General features: G+C 43.8%; 2 protein-coding genes across 7 annotated transcripts in view; one reads left to right on the top strand and one right to left on the bottom strand.

The window, feature by feature from the left end:
• arhgef2a (Rho/Rac guanine nucleotide exchange factor 2a) overlaps positions 1 to 5,318 on the bottom strand; it is a 35,176-nt gene extending 29,858 nt beyond the window's left edge. For all 3 annotated transcript variants that reach the window (XM_087834783.1, XM_087834781.1, XM_087834782.1), the window contains exons 1-2: positions 5,074 to 5,318; positions 398 to 560 (exon numbers count right to left, since the gene is read on the bottom strand). In XM_087834783.1, coding sequence (XP_087690909.1) covers positions 398 to 560; positions 5,074 to 5,136 — 226 coding nt within the window. In that variant the 5' untranslated portion in view covers positions 5,137 to 5,318. The remainder of the gene's footprint in view (positions 1 to 397; positions 561 to 5,073) is intronic.
• Positions 5,319 to 8,069: 2,751 nt separating this feature from the next.
• On the top strand, positions 8,070 to 18,025 carry thap7 (THAP domain containing 7). Of its 4 annotated transcripts, XM_087834780.1 has the most exons (6): positions 8,070 to 8,149; position 8,315; positions 9,114 to 9,193; positions 11,272 to 11,409; positions 11,557 to 11,667; positions 15,763 to 18,025. In XM_087834780.1, exons 1-6 carry the CDS (start codon positions 8,100 to 8,102, stop codon positions 17,075 to 17,077), a joined length of 1,695 nt encoding a protein of 564 aa, XP_087690906.1. In that variant the 5' UTR covers positions 8,070 to 8,099; the 3' UTR covers positions 17,078 to 18,025. The 4 variants fall into 4 exon arrangements, with proteins under 4 accessions (XP_087690906.1, XP_087690903.1, XP_087690905.1 ...); XM_087834777.1 differs by lacking the exon at position 8,315 and having other exon boundaries at positions 8,070 to 8,137; XM_087834779.1 differs by lacking the exon at position 8,315 and having other exon boundaries at positions 8,108 to 8,149.
• Positions 18,026 to 19,011: the final 986 nt, after the last annotated feature.

The raw sequence follows: 19,011 nt of genomic DNA, 5'->3' as shown, positions 1-19,011 counted from the left end.
GCCACCCTGGGGCGCACTGACAGAGGCGAGGCTGCCAGACACTGGCGCCACCGGGCCCTCTGACCACCACCAGTAGGCAACGGGTGAAGTGTCTTGCCCAAGGACACAACGACCGAGACTGTCCAAGCCGGGGCTCGAACCGGCAACCTTCCGATTACAAGACGAACTCCCAACTCTTGAGCCACGATCACCATGATTAAAGTCTAATTCAGTTAATAAAAAGGGACCAAATACTAAAAAACCAGGATAGAGGTGACGCATAACTCAGTGCACGTCCTGTGTTTTTAGACATAGAGAGAACTTTGTTCTGAGGTTTGTGTCTCTGGCTTTATCGTCATACTACACTATATAAAGCATAACGATGAGACAGTGGTGGAATAACTAGCGTGTTACTTACTGGGGCAGCAGAGAGCCTCCTTTGCAGTGATGCTCTTGTTGCATGCTGAGCAGAGTGTGGTTCCTGACACTGTCAGAGATGTAAAGAGGTGACCGTTGGGCTTGAGCACCACACTCTCCCTTGCAGCTTTCTCTCGCTCCCTCATGCGCTCTCGCTCTTTATTCTGAAAATGAAACAGAACGTAAAAAACTTGTAATACGAAATAATTATTCACACACATTTACTGAGAGAAAGTAGAGCTTATGCACCGATCTGCTACTTAACATCTGTGAAATTACTTCTGCTTATTTACATCAGAGCATGAGTCTAAAGACAGAGTGGGATGAAAGAGGAGCAAATTATCCGTTTATTACTAAAAACTACACGTTCAGTTAACTTGGCCATAAACAAATCTTCCATAAAGCCAGAACATCTGACTATTCATCACCTATTGAAGTAAATAAGAACAGCCCGAGATTTCTCTGCAGCTCTGTAGCCAGGCTGACAGTCAGAGCTCTGCTGAGCCAACCATCCCTTTAACATTAACTAGTAATGATCACAACCATCACCATGTAGATGATACTTCCAGTGTTCTGACAAACCATCCTTCTTCGGCAAAACGTCCTACCATAACTAGTTTATGCACATTTCTGCTGTCACAGAGTCATTCCAGCACAAATTTAAGGTTTGCCACTTAATGTTGCCCATCAGAGTTTGCTTGTAGCTCATAGTTATAAAGCCTGGACGGTTAGCATGAGACCGTACTGTCTACAGCGAGAGTTTCCACACGTCATTATGATAGCTGTGCATGCCCCGCCCTCTGCTAACGCTGCAGCGGCCTGTGAGGTCCTGCACACTGTAACCAGACTCCAAACACACCTGATCTCTGGGGGCTTAAATCACATCTCCCTGTCCTCCACTCTCCCCACCTTCACCCAGTATGTCACCTGCCACACCAGAGACAATAAAACATTGGACTTATTGTATGCCAACACCAAGGAGGCGTACAGCTCATCACCTCTCCCTCCCCTGGTTCATCTCCAGCCTGTGTATAATCAGGGCTGCACATAAGTGGTCCACAGGTCACATTCGCTGTCAAAATAAAAGACGTGCACCAGATAAGAAGTTGAAACGTGCGTTTGCGTCCATATAAAGGCTGTTTTTGTCCACTAGAGTGGGATTTTTCACGGCACATTCTGCACCACATCTCTGTGCGTTCATCATTTGTTTGAAGCCAGCTCACCTCCTGCAACCACTTTTCCGAGAATACGCGCTTCTTTTGTGGTTCAGACTCCTTCTGCTATTCTTTGGAGGTGGAGGAACACCAGAGTAACTGCTTAAAGGAGCTTCTTCAACATCTTTAAGAGTTCTAAACAAACGTCTGTCCTCCTCCAGAAAATCTTATGTACACAAACACGCGTTGCAACTTCTTTGCGTCGCGTCTTTTATTTTGACAGCGAATGTGCACCTGCAGACACTTATGTGCAGCCCTGTGGATAAACCTGTAGTACACAGAGAACCAGTTGTGAAACGCACAGTTAAAAAATGGTCGGCAGAGACTGAAGAGGCTCTGAGGGACTGTTTCTGTTCTACTGTGTGGGACAACCTCTGCAGCCCTTTGGAGGATGACCTCAGCAGCATCACAGACTGCATTACAGATCACATGAGCTTCTGTGTGGACAACACCGTACCCATCATGAAGGTACGGTGTTTTTCTAACAACAAGCCATGGATACATCCTGAAGTAAAGCCTCTCCTCAGGGAGAAGAAGAGAGTCTTTAGATCTGGAGACAAACAGGAGCTGAGAAGAAGCTGAAATGGAAGATAAGGCAAGGGAAGGAAAACTACAGCAGGAAGGTGGAAGAGCTGCAACAGGACAACATCAGAGGGGTTTGGAACAGCCTGAAGACAATCTCAGGACAAAAACCAACCCCCCAGGCTGCAGGAGACTTGGGCTGGGTGAATGACCTAAATAAATATTTGAATAGGTTTGATCAACCACCCACCCCTCCCCCAGCATCGTCCCCCCCTGCTGCAATCTCCTTCATCTTCAGGGACTGCCTGTCCTTCTTCTCAGGACTTCACACCTCTCAGCTCCCAGCCATCACACCCACCCCCTGCTTCTGTGGACTCCAACATACACCCCCCTCCCCCAAGATCCTCTCTTTCTATCTCTGCACTTCAAGTGAGGAACGAGCTTCGCATGATCAAGGTGCGGAAGGGTCCAGATGACATCAGCTCCAGGTTCCTGAGGTGCTGCACAGATGAACTGTGTGCCATCCTAGGATATCTGGTCCACCTGAGCCTGTCACTGGGGAAAGTTCCACAGCTGTGGAAGACCTCCTGTGTGGTACAGGTACCAAAGACCTCCCATCCCAAGGACCTCAGCAGCTACAGGCCGGTAACCCTGACATCACATCTGATGAAGACCCTCGAGAGGTTGGTTCTAAACCATCTGCGCCCCCTGGTGAGGTCTTCATTGGATCCACTTTGCTTACCAGCCTGGCATTGGGGTGGAGGACGCCATCATCTACCTCCTGCACCGAGCTCTGACTCACCTGGAGAAGCCTGGAAGCACTGTGAGGATCATGTTCTTTGATTTCTCCAGTGCTTTCAACACCATCCAGCCACGACTCCTGAGAGACAAGCTGGAGCTATCAGGAGTGGACCACCACATGTCCCAGTGGATACTGGACTACCTCACAGAACGTCCACAGTTTGTGAGGACACAGGGCTGTGTCGCTGGTCTGCAGTACGGGGGCCCCACAGGGAACTGTGCTGGCACCGTTCCTCTTCACCCTCTACACTGCAGACTTCTCTATCAACTCCCCACGCTGCCACCTACAGAAGTTCTCTGACGACTCTGCCATACTCGGCCTCATCACAGGTGAGGACGACTCAGAGTACAGACAGTGGACTCTGGACTTTGTGGACTGGTGTCAGCAGAACCACCTGCTGATAAACTCGGGAAAACCAAGGAGTTGGTGGTGGACTTCCAGAGACACAGACCCACCACACTGACACCGGTGAACATCCAGGGAGTGGACATTGAGATAGTGGACTCGTATAGGTACCTGGGTGTTCACTTGAATAATAAACTGGGCTGGAGCCACAACACTGATGCTGTTTACAGGAAGGGTCAGAGCAGACTCTACCTGCTGAGGCGGCTGAGGTCATTTGGTGTCCAGGGAGCGCTTTTAAAGACCTTCTATGACTCTGTCATTTTTTACAGTGTTGTATGTTGGAGCAGTAGTTTATCGGCAGTTGAGAGGAAGAGGTTGGACTCATGAGGAAGGCCAGCTCTGTTCTGGGATGCACCCTGGACCCAGTGCAGGTGGTGGGAGACAGAAGGACTCTGGCCAAAATAACATCTCTGATGGACAGAGTCTCCCAGCCCATGCATGTAGATGTTGCTGCAGAGCTGCTTCAGTGACAGACTGCTGCATCCTCGATGCATGAAGGAGCGTTTCCGCAGCTCCTTCCTCCCTGCAGCTGTCAGACTGCACAATCTGAACTGCTCCCAACAAACAGATGTTTACATCTGCGCTGTAACTGCAGTATTTTATCAACAGATTCACATTATAACCTGGGTTTGCCTTTTATCTGTATTTAATTTTATTTCATTTCAATAACTGTACAGTACTCTGCTTTTGGTAACTATTGTCCTTGTTGTAATTATGTAAAAATTGTGTGTTTCTGTTCTGTGTCTTGTGTACTGTTTGTTTGTATATGTGTCTCTCTTGCTGCTGTCACACCCAAATTATTCCCTTGTGGGAAAATTAAAGTAACTCTTAAATATTATCTACAGCTACTCTTAGTACCATTGATGTTCATTTAGACTCTTTTTCTTAACTTCAATAATTACTTCCTCCAAACCATCAGCATGTATTTTAGACCCCATTCCTACAAAACTGCTCAAAGAAGTCCTGCCATTAAAGTTTGACCTTTTTGACCCTGATGACGATTTCAGAGGTCCAGTAAAATCATATTAGACTTCCCTATAGCACTTTTTGGGAATGCTGAAAATACACGGCACACTTAAAGAATCATCGTTTCGAAGAAACATCCCCAGAAAGACTGAGTGTGTGAAACAACCTGTAATTGGAAAAATTCCTTCAGCTCCTCATCTCGACAATGGGAACCACCACCATAGTCAGCCTGATCGCAAGTAGTGTCCCCAAGCATGGAGACTGGAGGCGAGACATCGTCCCCAACAAAGAAAATGTCTTTGTTGCGCCAAGAAAGCTCAACAGAAACTGGTAACAGCACACAGTCACAGCCATTTCTATGGCAACAGTTGCTATAGTCAAATATAGTCCGAGGAGCTCGCACACAGTGTACAAGCAAACATACTCACAACCACCTACATGCTGCATGTAGACTTAGCTGCAGCCCATGCAGCTGCATGAGGCCCAGTGATCTGCCCTGTGCTCGTGTCTTTCCAGAGCTGGCTCTCTGTCACAACACGGAAATGACATAATTTATGGTTCAGAGTGCAAAAGCGGGTGAAGGAGTGAGGAAGTGTGAGTGGGGGTGGAGACAAAACCACGAACAATACTGTATTAATGAACACACGTTCTAACAATCACAAGATTTTGTAAATGTGCTTTCTCGCCTGTCGTCAAAATATGTCCAACAAAGCCACCGATGCTGTAATCTTTATTATTAATCCAGAACTCGAGAACATGCCAACTTACCCGCAGGTTGATCTCCCGCATCCTCTCCTGACGCAGTTTTGACAGATTGGTAACTCTGGACATAACGCACTTTCTCAAGACCGACTGAAAAAGCAGCGAGCGAGTCGAAATGAAATATTCAGTTTGAAAGTTTGTGTAGTTTTCTGTAAATCATTCAATTCTCCATCAAAGAGGAAAAAGAATAGTCTGTCCTCACTAGCCAACTGCAGTGTGTTTCTGCTTTTAGTGAAGTGACTGTTCCTGTGAGAAATCTGACTTCTGAATCATCACCGCCCCCTCACACTCACACACATACGCATCCACACACACACACACGCTCACAGTGTTCGTCCGTCTGTGAAATTTTAGTATAGACTACATTTGCTGTTTGCTGAGCAGCAAAATGAAACCATTTTAAAAACTTGAAATTTTACAAGACGATGGAAATATGTCAAACTATTAAGTATTACATTTATAAATGGGAGTCGAACAAGCAGTTTCACACATGAACCTGTTCGTTTGAACAACGACCAGTGACTGTGATCCACTCACCTGTGGCCCTCACAGATGATCACACAGTCACGTTTTGATTACTGGTGTTGTACACGCATCACGACACGTTTGGGAGTTTTTTAACAAAAAATTATTTTTTTGATCACACAATTAAATGCCCAGACAAGGATGTAGGTGTTTCCTGTAGGACAGTTATAAAACGCGCTGCATTTACATCTCCAACATATTCACATCGCTACCCACGCCTGCGTTAGGTGCAGCATGTCCATATGGTGCTCGGCAGTGTATGCATTTACACAAGGTGCAGTGAAGGTACCGTGTGCTGGCTGGTAGGTTTCACACTTCAAACATGGACATACATGTATGTGAGCACAGCCCATATTAACATATGGCGCAACATGTAATAATGGAAAAAAATAAATAACAGCAGTTATTTATCCAAGTGTTGACTGCACTGTTAGTATGCTTTTCCCTGTTCCTTCATGGACTTATTTTACTCTGTTACTGTGATGGTCAAACCCGTGCCCACTCTAAAGTCGGTAACTTTTGTATTTTCCTTCTTCATTTGAACATAGTAATACATTTTAGTTACCAATAACTTTATTGATTGGTTTGGATACATTTGTTCTATTTGTAAGCACATTTAGTTTACTTATGTATTCACATACAAGGTGTTAAATAATCAGGCCCCATCTTATCTTAATGACCTTGTAGTACCATATCACCCTATTAGAGCACTTCGCTCCCGCTCTGCAGGCCTACTTGTTGTTCCTAGAGTATTTAAAAGTAGAATGGGAGGCAGAGCCTTCAGTTTTCAGGCCCCTCTTCTGTGGAACCAGCTTCCAGTTTGGATTCAGGAGACAGACACTATCTCTACTTTTAAGATTAGGCTTCAAACTTTCCTTTTTGCTAAAGCATATAGTTAGGGCTGGACCAGGTGACCCTGAATCCTCCCTTAGTTATGCTGCAATAGATGTAGGCTGCCGGGGATTCCCATGATGCATTGAGTTTTTCCTTTCCAGTCACCTTTCTCACTCACTATGTGTTAACAGACCTCTCTGTATTGAATCGTATCTGTTATTAATCTCTGTCTCTCTTCCACAGCATGTCTTTATCCTGTCTTCCTTCTCTCACCCCAACCAATCACAGCAGATGGCCCCGCCCCTCCCTGAGCCTGGTTCTGCTGGAGGTTTCTTCCTGTTAAAAGGGAGTTTTTCCTTCCCACTGTCGCCAAAGTGCTGCTCATAGGGGGTCATATGATTGTTGGGTTTTTCTCTGTATCTATGAAGCGCCTTGAGGCGACTTTTGTTGTGATTTCTTTCTTTGATTTCTGACTAACATTTGTCTTTTTATTTCTTACCTGCCATCATCTCTGGGAGTTGCTGGACAAAAGATGGTAGCCAGGGTTTGAAACCATTAAATGAAAAGGAAGATAACTGGACCACACCACCACTTCCTGCTGAAGGGGAGAATGTGTGTTTTCTTTACTTTAAAAACAAAGTATTTGTATTTAATTAAATATTTCAGTTTAGGGCTTTAATGGGGTTTTTGACTTTCTTCTTTGGTGTTTAGTTTATTAACAAACTAGATTGCGCTGCATCGTTTGTGATTTATGATTGTGTTTGTTTGTTACCCCTTATGTGTCACAATGGTCTGATCAGCCATTACATATACCCTTGTATGTCATTGCATGTTTAGGTCAGTTATGTTTGTTTGTAGCAGTCATTTGGGTCGTTAAGTTTGCGGTCTGTGCCTGAGTTCAGTTTTGTTTCTTTGACCTCTTTTATGAGCTCAACATTTATTACTCTAGTAAATATAATTTTTGGGGGTTAAATAAATGGAAACTATATTTTTCTAATGGGACTCCTCCTGTTTTTCAACTCGGTCCATCACAGTTACTATGACCACTGACCATAGTAGCACAGTGCAGGTCTGCTGAACCTTTGGCACTCAACTTGTTTTTTTGTTTGTTTTAAACTGAAGTTATTTTTGTTAGGAAATAATCTGTGACGCGATGACTCTGTGGACAGCAAGGCAGCTGGAGGCTGTCAACCGTCCACCTTCACTGAAATACTTACCACAGCTGACATTACAGTAGCACTTATAGCAGTAATAATTATTCTGTTCTATTCTTTTCTATTCATATAGCGCCAAATCATGATAGCAGTCGCCTCATGGTGCTTTATATTGTAAAGAATGACAAGATATTTCATTATTTGCAACACAATATAAATATATTGTTTCAAATTAAAATGAACACTAAGAGTAATAGGAAAGCAGTGTAAAAATTAAGGAAATTATAATTCAGAGTGACTACATGAAGAATTTATGTATCAGAGTTTATGTCTCCCTCATCTCTGATAAGTATGAGAGAGAGAGGAGGCTTTATATGAGGACAGCAGTTCAGATTTTACTCTGGGGGGCAGAACCACAGAAGGGACGCTTACACTCCAGTCCAGTAGGTGGCAGTAATGCGACCATCACGGTGGTAAAAGTGGCAGAGCAGGGCAGGAGGAAGAAGAAGGAAGCGGAAGATGAAGAAAGAAGAAACAAATTCAGCCATCATTCTGAGGTCAACAGCTGGGTTTGATATTTTTTTTATTATTAATGTTATTATTTAAATAATATACACTTCCGTGAACTGAAATGCGTTACAACCGAAAACAAGACCTTCCGTAATGGCGGTTTAGCATTTAGGCCCTTCGCCTGCTCGTTACAGAAACAGCAGAAAACCCCGTTAAATGTCCAGCGTGTGATGCGCCGCCAGGCGGCTCGGTCATGTGTACCTGAACCTGCACCGCCAGGTGATCGAGGACCAGCTAGTCCCGTTTACTCGGTTGTTTGAAGCTACAGGGGGTTAATCAGGTATGATTCACTGAGATGGTGACAGATCAGGGCAAACGAATCGATACTGCACACCGCGATCAGCAACTCCGTGATTGGACGAGTGAGGAGGGGGCGGGGCATGAAGTTTGGAACAACTGTGGGGTGGAAACAAAAACATTTCTATCCTTTTCGATATCGATCATATTCTTAATGCTAATGTTGGCAACACACCAACACAGGCATGACACCCCCCCGCCCCCCCCTCCCGCCTGTGTTAGGTGTAGCGTGTCCATACCCCACCCCACCCCTTTTAAAGACTCAAATTTTGTTTCTCTAAATTTGAGTCTTTAAATGAGAATGAGTATTAATCTATTTGTTAGCCTGAAACAGCTTTTCAATGGAAAACGGGACTTTAGTCAGACGAATGCTTGATGTTGTTGGACACTAAGGAGCTGGGGAGAAAAATAAAAACACAAAGATTCAAACATCCGTCTTTAATTTCTTTTTTCTTTTTTTTACTTGCTATCAGTTGATACAGAGTAAATGTTTTCTACCATTGTAAAGCTGGTAGGCAGAGAAAGGAACCGACACTGACGGTCAATAAGACTAAAAAAGCAAAATAAAATCTCGAAGCAGGAAAATGTGTTTTCTGCTAAATAACACCCCCTTCCATGATCAACTCTCCATTTCTCTACTTTTTCTACTCTTTGTTTTACTTTCAGATGCCAAGACATTGTTCAGCAGGGGGTTGCAAATCCAGGGACAACCATGAGACTCGAAACGCTGGCGTCACCTTTCACAAGTGAGCACTTTATGTTTGTGTCAGGGTGTAGTAACCAGTTATTGTTTTTATTCACATTCTCTCTTTCACACGTTTAGACACATGAATGAAACAGAGGAAGTCAAAAGCTCACAGATCATCTGCACATCTACATTTCTCCTGTTCTCATCTTCACTCAGTTCACACAAGGCTGACGTTCAGGTCAAAATAGCAACAGCAATATGTGGAAAGTTAGAGCAGTTAATCATAATAATACCCAACCTCCTTATAACTAGAAAAATCAACGGTTGATTAAATCTTTCACATTTAGAAAGAGGATGCAAGTTGTTGAGCCACATGTACAATACGCTCAAACGCTGAATCGCAAGGCGAGTACGCGGGAACCTGTCTGCATGTGTCTAATCTATGAGCTTCTGACTGAAATATAAATCTAAGTAGTTAATGTGAACCTGTGTGTATACAGACAAAACAAACACAACAGGCAGCAACAAAGTTAATTCCCATGTTATCACAGACAGATTGCATGTGCAGCAGGTACAATAAGTGTGTTAAACATAAGTATATTTATTTGTAAAGGTGCTATTGACGTGAAATTCACACCAGATGTTGGTAACAACCCATCCAATCCACACATGCAAAGAAATCAAACCATAGATGTCCATAAATTAGGTCATGTGTAATAATGAGAAATGACTCAGGAAAAAGTAACGCACGAAGAAGAAAGAGAGGTGCGAAGGGCACGGACAGTCCCCGAGGGGCAGTTACCGTACAGCAGAGCAGCATGACTGAAGAGAAGGACGGGCATAAACAGGCAGTCAGAGTGAGATAATAAATACACACAATATACATTATATACTTTTAAAATTACACAGTAATTCAGTACTTATTGTACCTGCTGTGGCTGCCACTTTGACCCCATTCAGACCTACAGCAGACATGCTCCATCATGTTGCTGTTGAGTTTTGATGCACCAGTATAGAGCTGCTCAATTAATCGAATTTTAATCTCGATTACGATCTGGGCCGATTATTAGCCCCTCCCTCGTGCTTTACTCTCGCGCTGCTCCGTGTGGCAAATCGAGCGCACCTCTCTGCATTTCAAACACGGGTCACAGCAAGCAGCAGCGGTCTCCAACCTTTTTTGCGCCACGGACCGGTTTATGCCCGACAATATTTTCACGGACCGGCCTTTAAGGTGTTGCGGATAAATACAACAAAATAAAACTAGTACTGGTACCAAAAAAAGAAGATTTATTCATAACACACGTGAAAAGACCCAGGAAAACAGAGTAAACGATAAAAACGATAACAAAATAACGCTGAAAACCGATAAAAACCCTGAAAACTATACATTTCACACCTGAGCCTCAACTCTCGCGGCCCGGTACCAAACGACTCACGGACTGGTACCGGTCCAAGGCCCGGGGGTTGGAGACCGCTGATTAAGAGGACCCGAGGGAAGCTCGGAAAGCTGAGCAGAAGTTATTTGGAGAGGAGAGTGACTGCTGTTGGTTGAAAAGAGGTAAAAAACTTGAGTGGTGTGGAAACATTATGGGTTCTGAGTCAGACGTGGATCAAGTAGACACAGTGTGTAAACTTTGCTACAGTGTCGTAGCTGCACCACAGAGCAACACTGCAAAGTTCACTAAACATAGATGTTTACATTTATTTTTATATTGCAAACATTTGCACTATTTTATTTTATTTTTTTATAATCTTTAAAGTCATTATTCAACACATTATTATTGTTAAATAAATATCGTCAAATAATCGAGATCTCAATTTCAGTGAAAATAATCCTGATTATAATTTTTGCCATAATCGAGCAGCCCTACACCAGTATCTCTGCGAGTGGTCACACACGTGGTCGCCATCGTCAAAGCAACGCTTTCAACAGGAAGTTCATGGCACGTGGTCGCAGTGAATTTGGCTGTGTCTTGGTGTCCAGGTCCCCAGTGTGACTCTGGTGTTAGTCACATTCAAATGGAGATGTACTGATGATGTTGTGACGTTATGTTCTTTGAAATATTATAATATAATATCTTTATTGAACTTGACCTGAAATGGAAGCTGAATGTAACACAGATGTTGTGTTACTAGGTTACCCAAAGGAGCGGCTCGGAGAAACCTTTGGATCAGTAACTCTCACCGTGCAGACTCCTGGGATCCTCAGACGGACTTTGTCTATTTCTGTTCAAAGCACTTCCCACCCGAGAGTTTTGAGCTGAGTGGAAGCAGGTGTGTATCGACCAGCTGGACTTTCACAGATCACAGACACCACTTCAACTAAAACCAGAATTTTCTGTTGTTAACTGTTGGTGTAGTTTTCAGTTATGGCAGTGTTAAGATAGCAGCCTAAGTATTTCTTTTGACGCTTTCACACAGTGGAATCAGACGACTAAAGGAAGATGCAGTTCCTACTTTATTTGATTTCCCTCCAGCAGCCAAACACAAAAGAGCAGGAAGGCAGCAGAAAGAAGACAACATCCCTGTCAGGTAATCAAACCTCACACAGGCTGATAGTTTGTCATCATCTGTGAGCAGATTCTGAGCTGATTCATTATTTTATAGTTATATATATACTAGGGCTGCCACAAACGATTATTTTGATAGTTGACTAGTCACTGATTATTTTAGCGATTAGTCGACTAATCAGATCATCATCCATTGGACGTAAAAGTACAGCTTATTGCACCAGCAGCATCTGCTCTTATATAACTATCATTAGCTTACAGCTTTAAGTGTTTAAGGTATGTGCTAACTAAAAATAAAGACAAGATGATAGTTTATTAAATTTTAATGAAATTTGCAGATTGTTTCGGTGAAGTTTAATAAACTCCTTGCTATCTAAAATATAACAGGACACCGGAGTATATTCTCGAGCATCTCACACTTCTGATAATCAGCTGTCTGCTTGACGTTTATTCAGCTGTGTAAAAACTATAACTTTAATCTCAGCCAAACCGATTTACTCAGGAACAAATAAAATACTAAAAAAAAGCCAAACAATAACATTTTTAAGTTATCTAAGTGACTTATATATCATGTTTAACCTGAGTGGGTTTGAAAACGATTAGCTGGGAGTCCGGTGTTCTCACGGCTCTAGTGAGCCTAGCCCCCGGCTAGCTATCGAGCTAGTGGGTAACAGACGTCTCCGAAAACGTCGGAGCGCTTTTGAAAATATGTGGTGTCTTGATAAACTGAGCAGATATTTGAGGTTTACACAGCTACATTCTCGCCTGAAAATATGTTAAACGTTTATTTTGTGACCCAGAAAGAATAATAAGAGTAATATTAAAACTAACTAGCTGCCGCCATTGTTGGAAACTGCGCTGGGCTGCGCTATGAATTCTGGGACAGTTTCTTCTTCTTCGGTGTTTAACGGCAGCTGGCATCCTTGTACATGCAGTGCTGCCATCTTCTGTTTCAGTCCGTTATTACACTCTTAAATCCTGCTACTTATTCCTGCGTCTTTTGGGATCTTACAAAGCTTCAAATGACGCGTCGACTATAGAGATTGACAGACCACGTGACTTTCGTGCATTGCATGCCGGGAACTCGTGGCAAAACAATCCAAGTACCGCATCAAATGCAAGCATTTGCAGCACCGCAAAACGTTCATTCTCCGGTTCCAATACCTTCTTGCTTTTTCTTTGCCCCCCAAAAAAGTTATGTACATAACGAAGGAGAACAATGCCGGACCGTACAAAGACAGACTTGATGAAAAGTCAAAGAAAAGATACGAGGAAAAAAATCAAAGGAGTGAAAGGTTTATACCCTTACGAGCACACAGAGTGGACAAAATACGTTAGCGTGCTGCCCAACTTTCACCACGATCATATTTATAATCATACGGTTCTTGGAGTGAGTGCATACACTCGTGAAGTTTAGTAACTTCAGGTCACTGCAACAAGCCCAGGAACAGTTTACCGACGGATGGGTACAGGACCATGAAATGCACCGTGTAGAACGACAGACCATCGTACGTATCATAAGTTTACCAGTCTCACAAATCGACTTCATAAATACACATTCGTTAACCGTTTATTAATAGGACCTTTGAGCTCAACGGTAATTAATTAGTAGTGGAAATAATTTCTGGTTCGCATTACAGAAATGTAGCAGTGACAATAATATTGTATGCTGTAATCGTACTGGGCAATTAGTGATAGCATAGCGCCACAATTTCTGTTCAGCGCCAGACTTGCTTGTAACCTATATCACCAATTATGTTATGAAAAATGACGTATTAACTACTACAAAACACTGACCTTTGTGGAAATACTTGGAGCAGACTAACCTGTGAGCTGGATGTTCTGGGACGTTATATTTGGTCTTTGAATGGCTGTAATCCAGGCCATCCGTCGCCTCTTTTTACTTCAGAAACATGGCTCGAATAATTTCTCTTCAACGACGTAATCCGATAAAAAAACGATCTCTTTACCCGTCGGCTTCCCGTGGCTGTCATGCGACCGGCTATTGCAGTTAATAATACAACAGCTTCTTGACAGTTTTTTGTGTTTCTTTTTATCGCTGTGTAACTGATTTCAATTGAAAGCCTGCGTGCGCTAGTACCTCTTGCCACGAGTTCCCAGAATTCTTTGCGGTTTTACCCTTGAATGACGTCACATTTTCAATCTCTATTAAATCAGTCGTCGACGATTTTGATAGTCGACTAATCGTGGCAGCCCTAATATATACATAGTCTTTGCTTCAGTTCCCACTCTGTGAGGATGCTCTGTGAAAGAACAGACCAACTCTAACGTTCGCTTTTATTCTTCTGATTCTGTTACGGGAGCATCAGTTATACCTGCAAGTCAAAAGTGCAATGATTTTTGGTGTAATTAAGCATAATAATTATTACATAATAATAAGTAAATTGTTACTTTAGTTACTAAGTATCAGGAAAACATGAGAATTCCAGCAGCTCTCTGATTCTTGGTTCGAGCACCGAGTACGTGCTGGGGCAGCTCTACATGCAAAAGATCTGAGACCAGCTGGCTGATCTAGGACCAGCTCTTTGAGGTGATGAGATGAGGGATTTACTTTAATTAAGGTTGAAGTAATCATCATCTGAGATGACTATAAGTGGTCACTGAATAGGGTAAATATATCCATACTGAAAAACCATAATGAGCAGGTGTTGATGAATGAGTGCCTAAAGGTTTGAACCCCAGTGGGCGTGGCCTACAGTTAGCATTACATCTGTCATGATGTGAGATGTTAAACAGCCTGCAGTGCTGTGAAGGTTTTGAGCCGTCACTCAGTTTTTCATGTATTTCTAGAAAAACAGGAAACATTTAAAGATGTGCAAACACATTAATGTTAGTGTGTAAAGATAACTTTTGTTTCATTCTCTGTCAAGATGATTCCACACTGCATCAGTTATGTTGAGGTCCACAGGCCGGGCCATGACTGACAGTGTTCATTTATGCTTTTACTGCATTTGCAGTTTGAATAGAAATAAAAAATAATACACTCATCTAGAGCTGGGCGATATACGATGTTTTCATATCACGATATGTTTTTTTCATTTCAGGCGATAACGATATATATCACGATATAAGCCAAATAACTATATTTGTAAGATTTAAATGTGCCGTTGCTCACAAGTAAAATGTGAAATAATCAGCAGCTTGTTTTGATTTAAATATTTATTTCCCATAATAAGTTCAACAGGGTAGATGTACTTAAGGAACATGAGACTTTTTCAGATAAATAAAGGCAAATATTGCAAACTACACAAAAGGCAGCCGCTAAAGTGTTTAAGTTTCAAAATAGAACAAACAAAACTACTAAATTGTCAATTCCACTTAGAAACAAAATATTAATTCTAAAAATAAATCTTAGTTTGTTTTACAGAAGAACAGACAAAATTGACTAACTTTTGTCAATATCAAATAAACTGAGAACTAAAAGGAAATTCTCGATCTCTCCTTGTTGTATAGCTGAGCTTTTCAAACAGTTTAACAGTTACTTTAGTCGACAAAAGCTGAATGACGAATTAGCGCTTCCAGTCAGAGACTGAGCATGCACCGCTTTATTGTATTTCCAGACTTGCTTTCGGCACATTTTACAGTGCGCTACTCTGTTTTTGTCAGACTTGAAACAGCAGAAATACCTTCACACTACAGAACTTCTGTGGCTCTTCCGTTCGACAATCTCTCCGGCGTTGGAACCATCATCTGTTTTCTCTTCAGTAACCTTCGGTCACGCTCTCGGTTGATTTTTCTCTAGTCGGCACACTCATTTCCTCCATTACCCGGGCGGCACGGCGGCTGGCTGCTTCCCAAACAAATACACATGTGGCACTTGTGCCGTACGTAACAAGTCACCTGATGTGACGCTGCGGCTGTGATTGGTTCGGCTCTGCGCTACTTAATTTGGATTGGCTGTTCTTTTTTTTTTTTAAGAGGACAAGAGAGATGAGGTCTATCGCAATAGTTTAACTTTTCTATTGAGAAAAAGTTATTTCACAATAATATTGTTATCGTTCTATCGCCCAGCTCTACACTCATCCATAATCTGCTGTAGTGTTCGTGGCTATTTGGTTGTCCAGGAAAAACTAATTGGTCCCAGTTTCTTCTGCAGTTCCCGCTCAGGAGCACAGGATGGCACACATCAGGAGATCAACCAGCGTCACACTGCAGAAGAACCCACGGTTGAAAAGTCAGTGGGCTCCACTGAGGAGACTGCTCAAGACACGCCTGGATTTTCTCCAGAAACATCAGGGTTGGAGCAGCTGTCGCAGCAAGAACTCGGTCCTCCGCCTCCAGAGCCTCGACCCGTTTCCCCGTCACGTTACATGAGACGTCTGCCCCCCCCTCCGGGCTTCTACTTGTCAAAGGAGCACAGCTACGCTCAGCTCTGCCCCCTGTTGTGGAGGAGACGTTACGACCAGGTTGTAGACTGCTTGGAAAAAGCCCTACGACAACTGCACGCAGCCAGGCGGAGGGAAAGCCGTCTGCGGAGCAGCGTGCTGAGGCTCCGTGATAAGCGACTGGAGCACATTCTGCTTCTGTCACAGAACGGCTGCAAAAACAGGGGAAGCTGCATAGAGGGGGGGGGAGAAAGACAGTACAAAGGAGATCCTGAGCTAGAGGAGAATGAGGCTAAATCCAAAGATATAAAGTTGATTGAGGACAAATGTGTCGATCAAATGGAGACAGGATGTAATTTTCTACCAGAGTCCAGCAGCTGGTCTGAGACGGACAAGGGAAACTGTTTGTACTGTGGAAAGGGGCAGAGTGGGGGGCATTTGGAGCACGAGGACTCACCGAACACCCAGAGAAACGTTGCAACGAGCTCCTGTGACACAGCTGAGAGTGTGCATCACGTTCAGATAGATAGGCAGCAAGAAACAAGCTGGAAAGACGAAGAAACCAGTGATACCAGTGTGACAAGTTCCCAAGTGTTGTTGCAAAATCCAGGTGTTCAGCATCTGGTCTCAGCTGGAGTGTGCTTCCTTCAAACTGGCGAGCAGAGTTTGCATTATCTAGGCTCTCAGCAGAAGCTGCTCTCTGACAAACGCCACGGAGAGTCTGAGGCGACGAGTCAGGATCACCACCGCGACCTGCAGCACCAGCTGTTATGGTTACCGGACAGCGCAGACGGGCGGGTGATCTTGTTGACTGTCCCGACCGACGACGAGCCGCAGCGTTTTGTCACGGTGGAGAACGTGGCCGGCGAAGAAAAAAACGTTCTTTTGTCAGAACTGGATCTAAAAGGTGTGGAATACTTCACAGAGAGCGGCGGGGGCGTGTCCAGAGCTGAGGCGGCGCCGGATCAACACAGTGAGCAGAGTTCAGACGGTGCGTTCGTGGAAATACGGGACGATGTCAGGATGAAACTTAAAGAGCACCTGGAGGGTTTCCACCTTCAGCTGAGCACCGAGTTTAGAAGCTAACAAGGACGATATACATCTGTGTCATTTTAATGTGACTGCACATTTCACACCTCTCGTTTATTATTGTTTTTATGATAATGAAACAGTTCAAACCCCAGAATCAACCTTCAGTCTTTAGTCAGCATAGTATTACAGATACGATTGGTTAAAACACTAGTATCTCCTTACTGCCGTGTTACAGCCTCTCCTCTATTACGCCTTAAAAATGCTCACCCATCTATGCTATCAGCCACATCATTGAAAACACGGCTTAAATCCAAGTTCCTGGCGTTGTGCTCACCCTGCTCTCGTCTCCACTTCCTCTTCTAAGCTCGACTCTTTTGCTTTGCTTAGCTGAGCTCCAAAGGTTTGCAGATATTTTGCACAAATGACAGGAAACAAGGTCAGGAAGTACAACCAGCTCCCGCTCACCATTAAAACTTTTCAGAGGTGGTAACTACTTTAATCGGTGTGACTGTACATTTAGAGCTAAACGTTCATACTGCTGGCGTTTGTTTAAAAGACTTAAACATACAGCGGAGCTCTTTTAAGAATACAAGCATCCAGTGTATAGTAGAGAAGGGGATCTCCTTCCTTCCTGCTGCCCCGCCTGACATCACACCTGTATTAAATGCTCTCTCCCACTATGTGTTTGGTCTCGTGTCGTCTAATCTCTTCTCTCTCCCTTTGTGCCCGATCGCTCACACCAGAGCCTGGTTCTGCCCGAGGTTTCTTCCTCTTACAAGGGAGTTTTTCCTTCCCACTGTCACCAGGTGCTTGCTCATAGGTCAACTTATTGCTGGTTTTTTTTCTCCGTTATTGTCGGGTCTTTACAGTATGACGCACCTTGTTGTTGTGACTCGGGCCTGTATAGATCAAATTAAACTGAAAGATAGGTGATGGAAGGTGGGCCCTGTTATTCAAATGTAATCCAGGAGGATTAATCTAACATGATAGACTGAAATCCTGAAAAATTGGCCTGTTACATCAAGAATTCAATAAAAAGACAAAACAACTGATACGGCACCAAATCACACCAACGGCTGTCTGAAGCACTTTACATTGTGAGGTAAAGACCAATGGTAGAGAATCACATGACCCCTATGAGGCAGCACTTGGCTACAGTAGGAAGAAAAACCCCAGTGCTGTGAGGAGTGCTCGGACCTCAGTATTGGAGAAACCAAACATCCATCTTCCTTTGTCGTGGCTTCTGTACTGCAAACAGGAGTCAGTAGTACAGTGGGTACATCCATCTAGCTTTGTTCTCAATGTTTTGGTAACAAAGACTAACTTTGCCTAAAAATGCCGAACAGAACAGAATGCCTTTATTGTCACTATATGGTTGTACAATAAGATACAGAGCATCTCCTATTCAGTGCAAACATGCTGGGGGGGGGGGGGCTGTGTTATCGGTGCATGTGTGAGTTGTCGTTGATGATGTTTGCTGCTCTGCTGAGGCAGCGGGAGGAATAAATGTCCATCAGGGAGGGGGGAGGGCAGCCGATGATCTTTGTGCTGTCTTGACTACACTCTGAAGCCTCGCTCTGTCCGCCTTGGTGCAGCTGCCGTACTGTGATGCAGTAGGTCAGCAGGCTCTCAATGGACGAGTGGTAGAAGGTCAGCAGCAGGTTGGAGTTCAGCTTCTACTTCCTCAGGACCGTCAGGAAGTGCAGCCGCTGTTGGGCCTTCTTGACGACCGCTGAGATGTTGTCTGTCCAGGAGATGTCAGCAGAGATGAGGACACCAAGGAACCGGAAGGTGTGGACCCTCTCCACATGCTCCCTGTTGATGTAAAGGGGGCCAAGTCAGTGTCTCCTGAAGTCGACAATGAGCTCTTTGGTTTTCTTAGTGTTCAGTGTCAGGTTGTTTTCTGCCAGCTTCAGGACTTCCTCTCTGTAGTCTGCCTCGTCTCCCTTTGAGATGAGTCCTACCGTGGTGTCATCAGCAAACTTGAG

Source organism: Neolamprologus brichardi, chromosome 22 (genome assembly GCF_056152115.1).
Source record: "Neolamprologus brichardi isolate AB-2024 chromosome 22, ASM5615211v1, whole genome shotgun sequence".
Taxonomy (NCBI): domain Eukaryota; kingdom Metazoa; phylum Chordata; class Actinopteri; order Cichliformes; family Cichlidae; genus Neolamprologus; species Neolamprologus brichardi.
The sequence above is the reverse complement of the archived record's forward strand: the minus strand, read 5'-3'. Positions and strand labels throughout refer to the sequence as shown.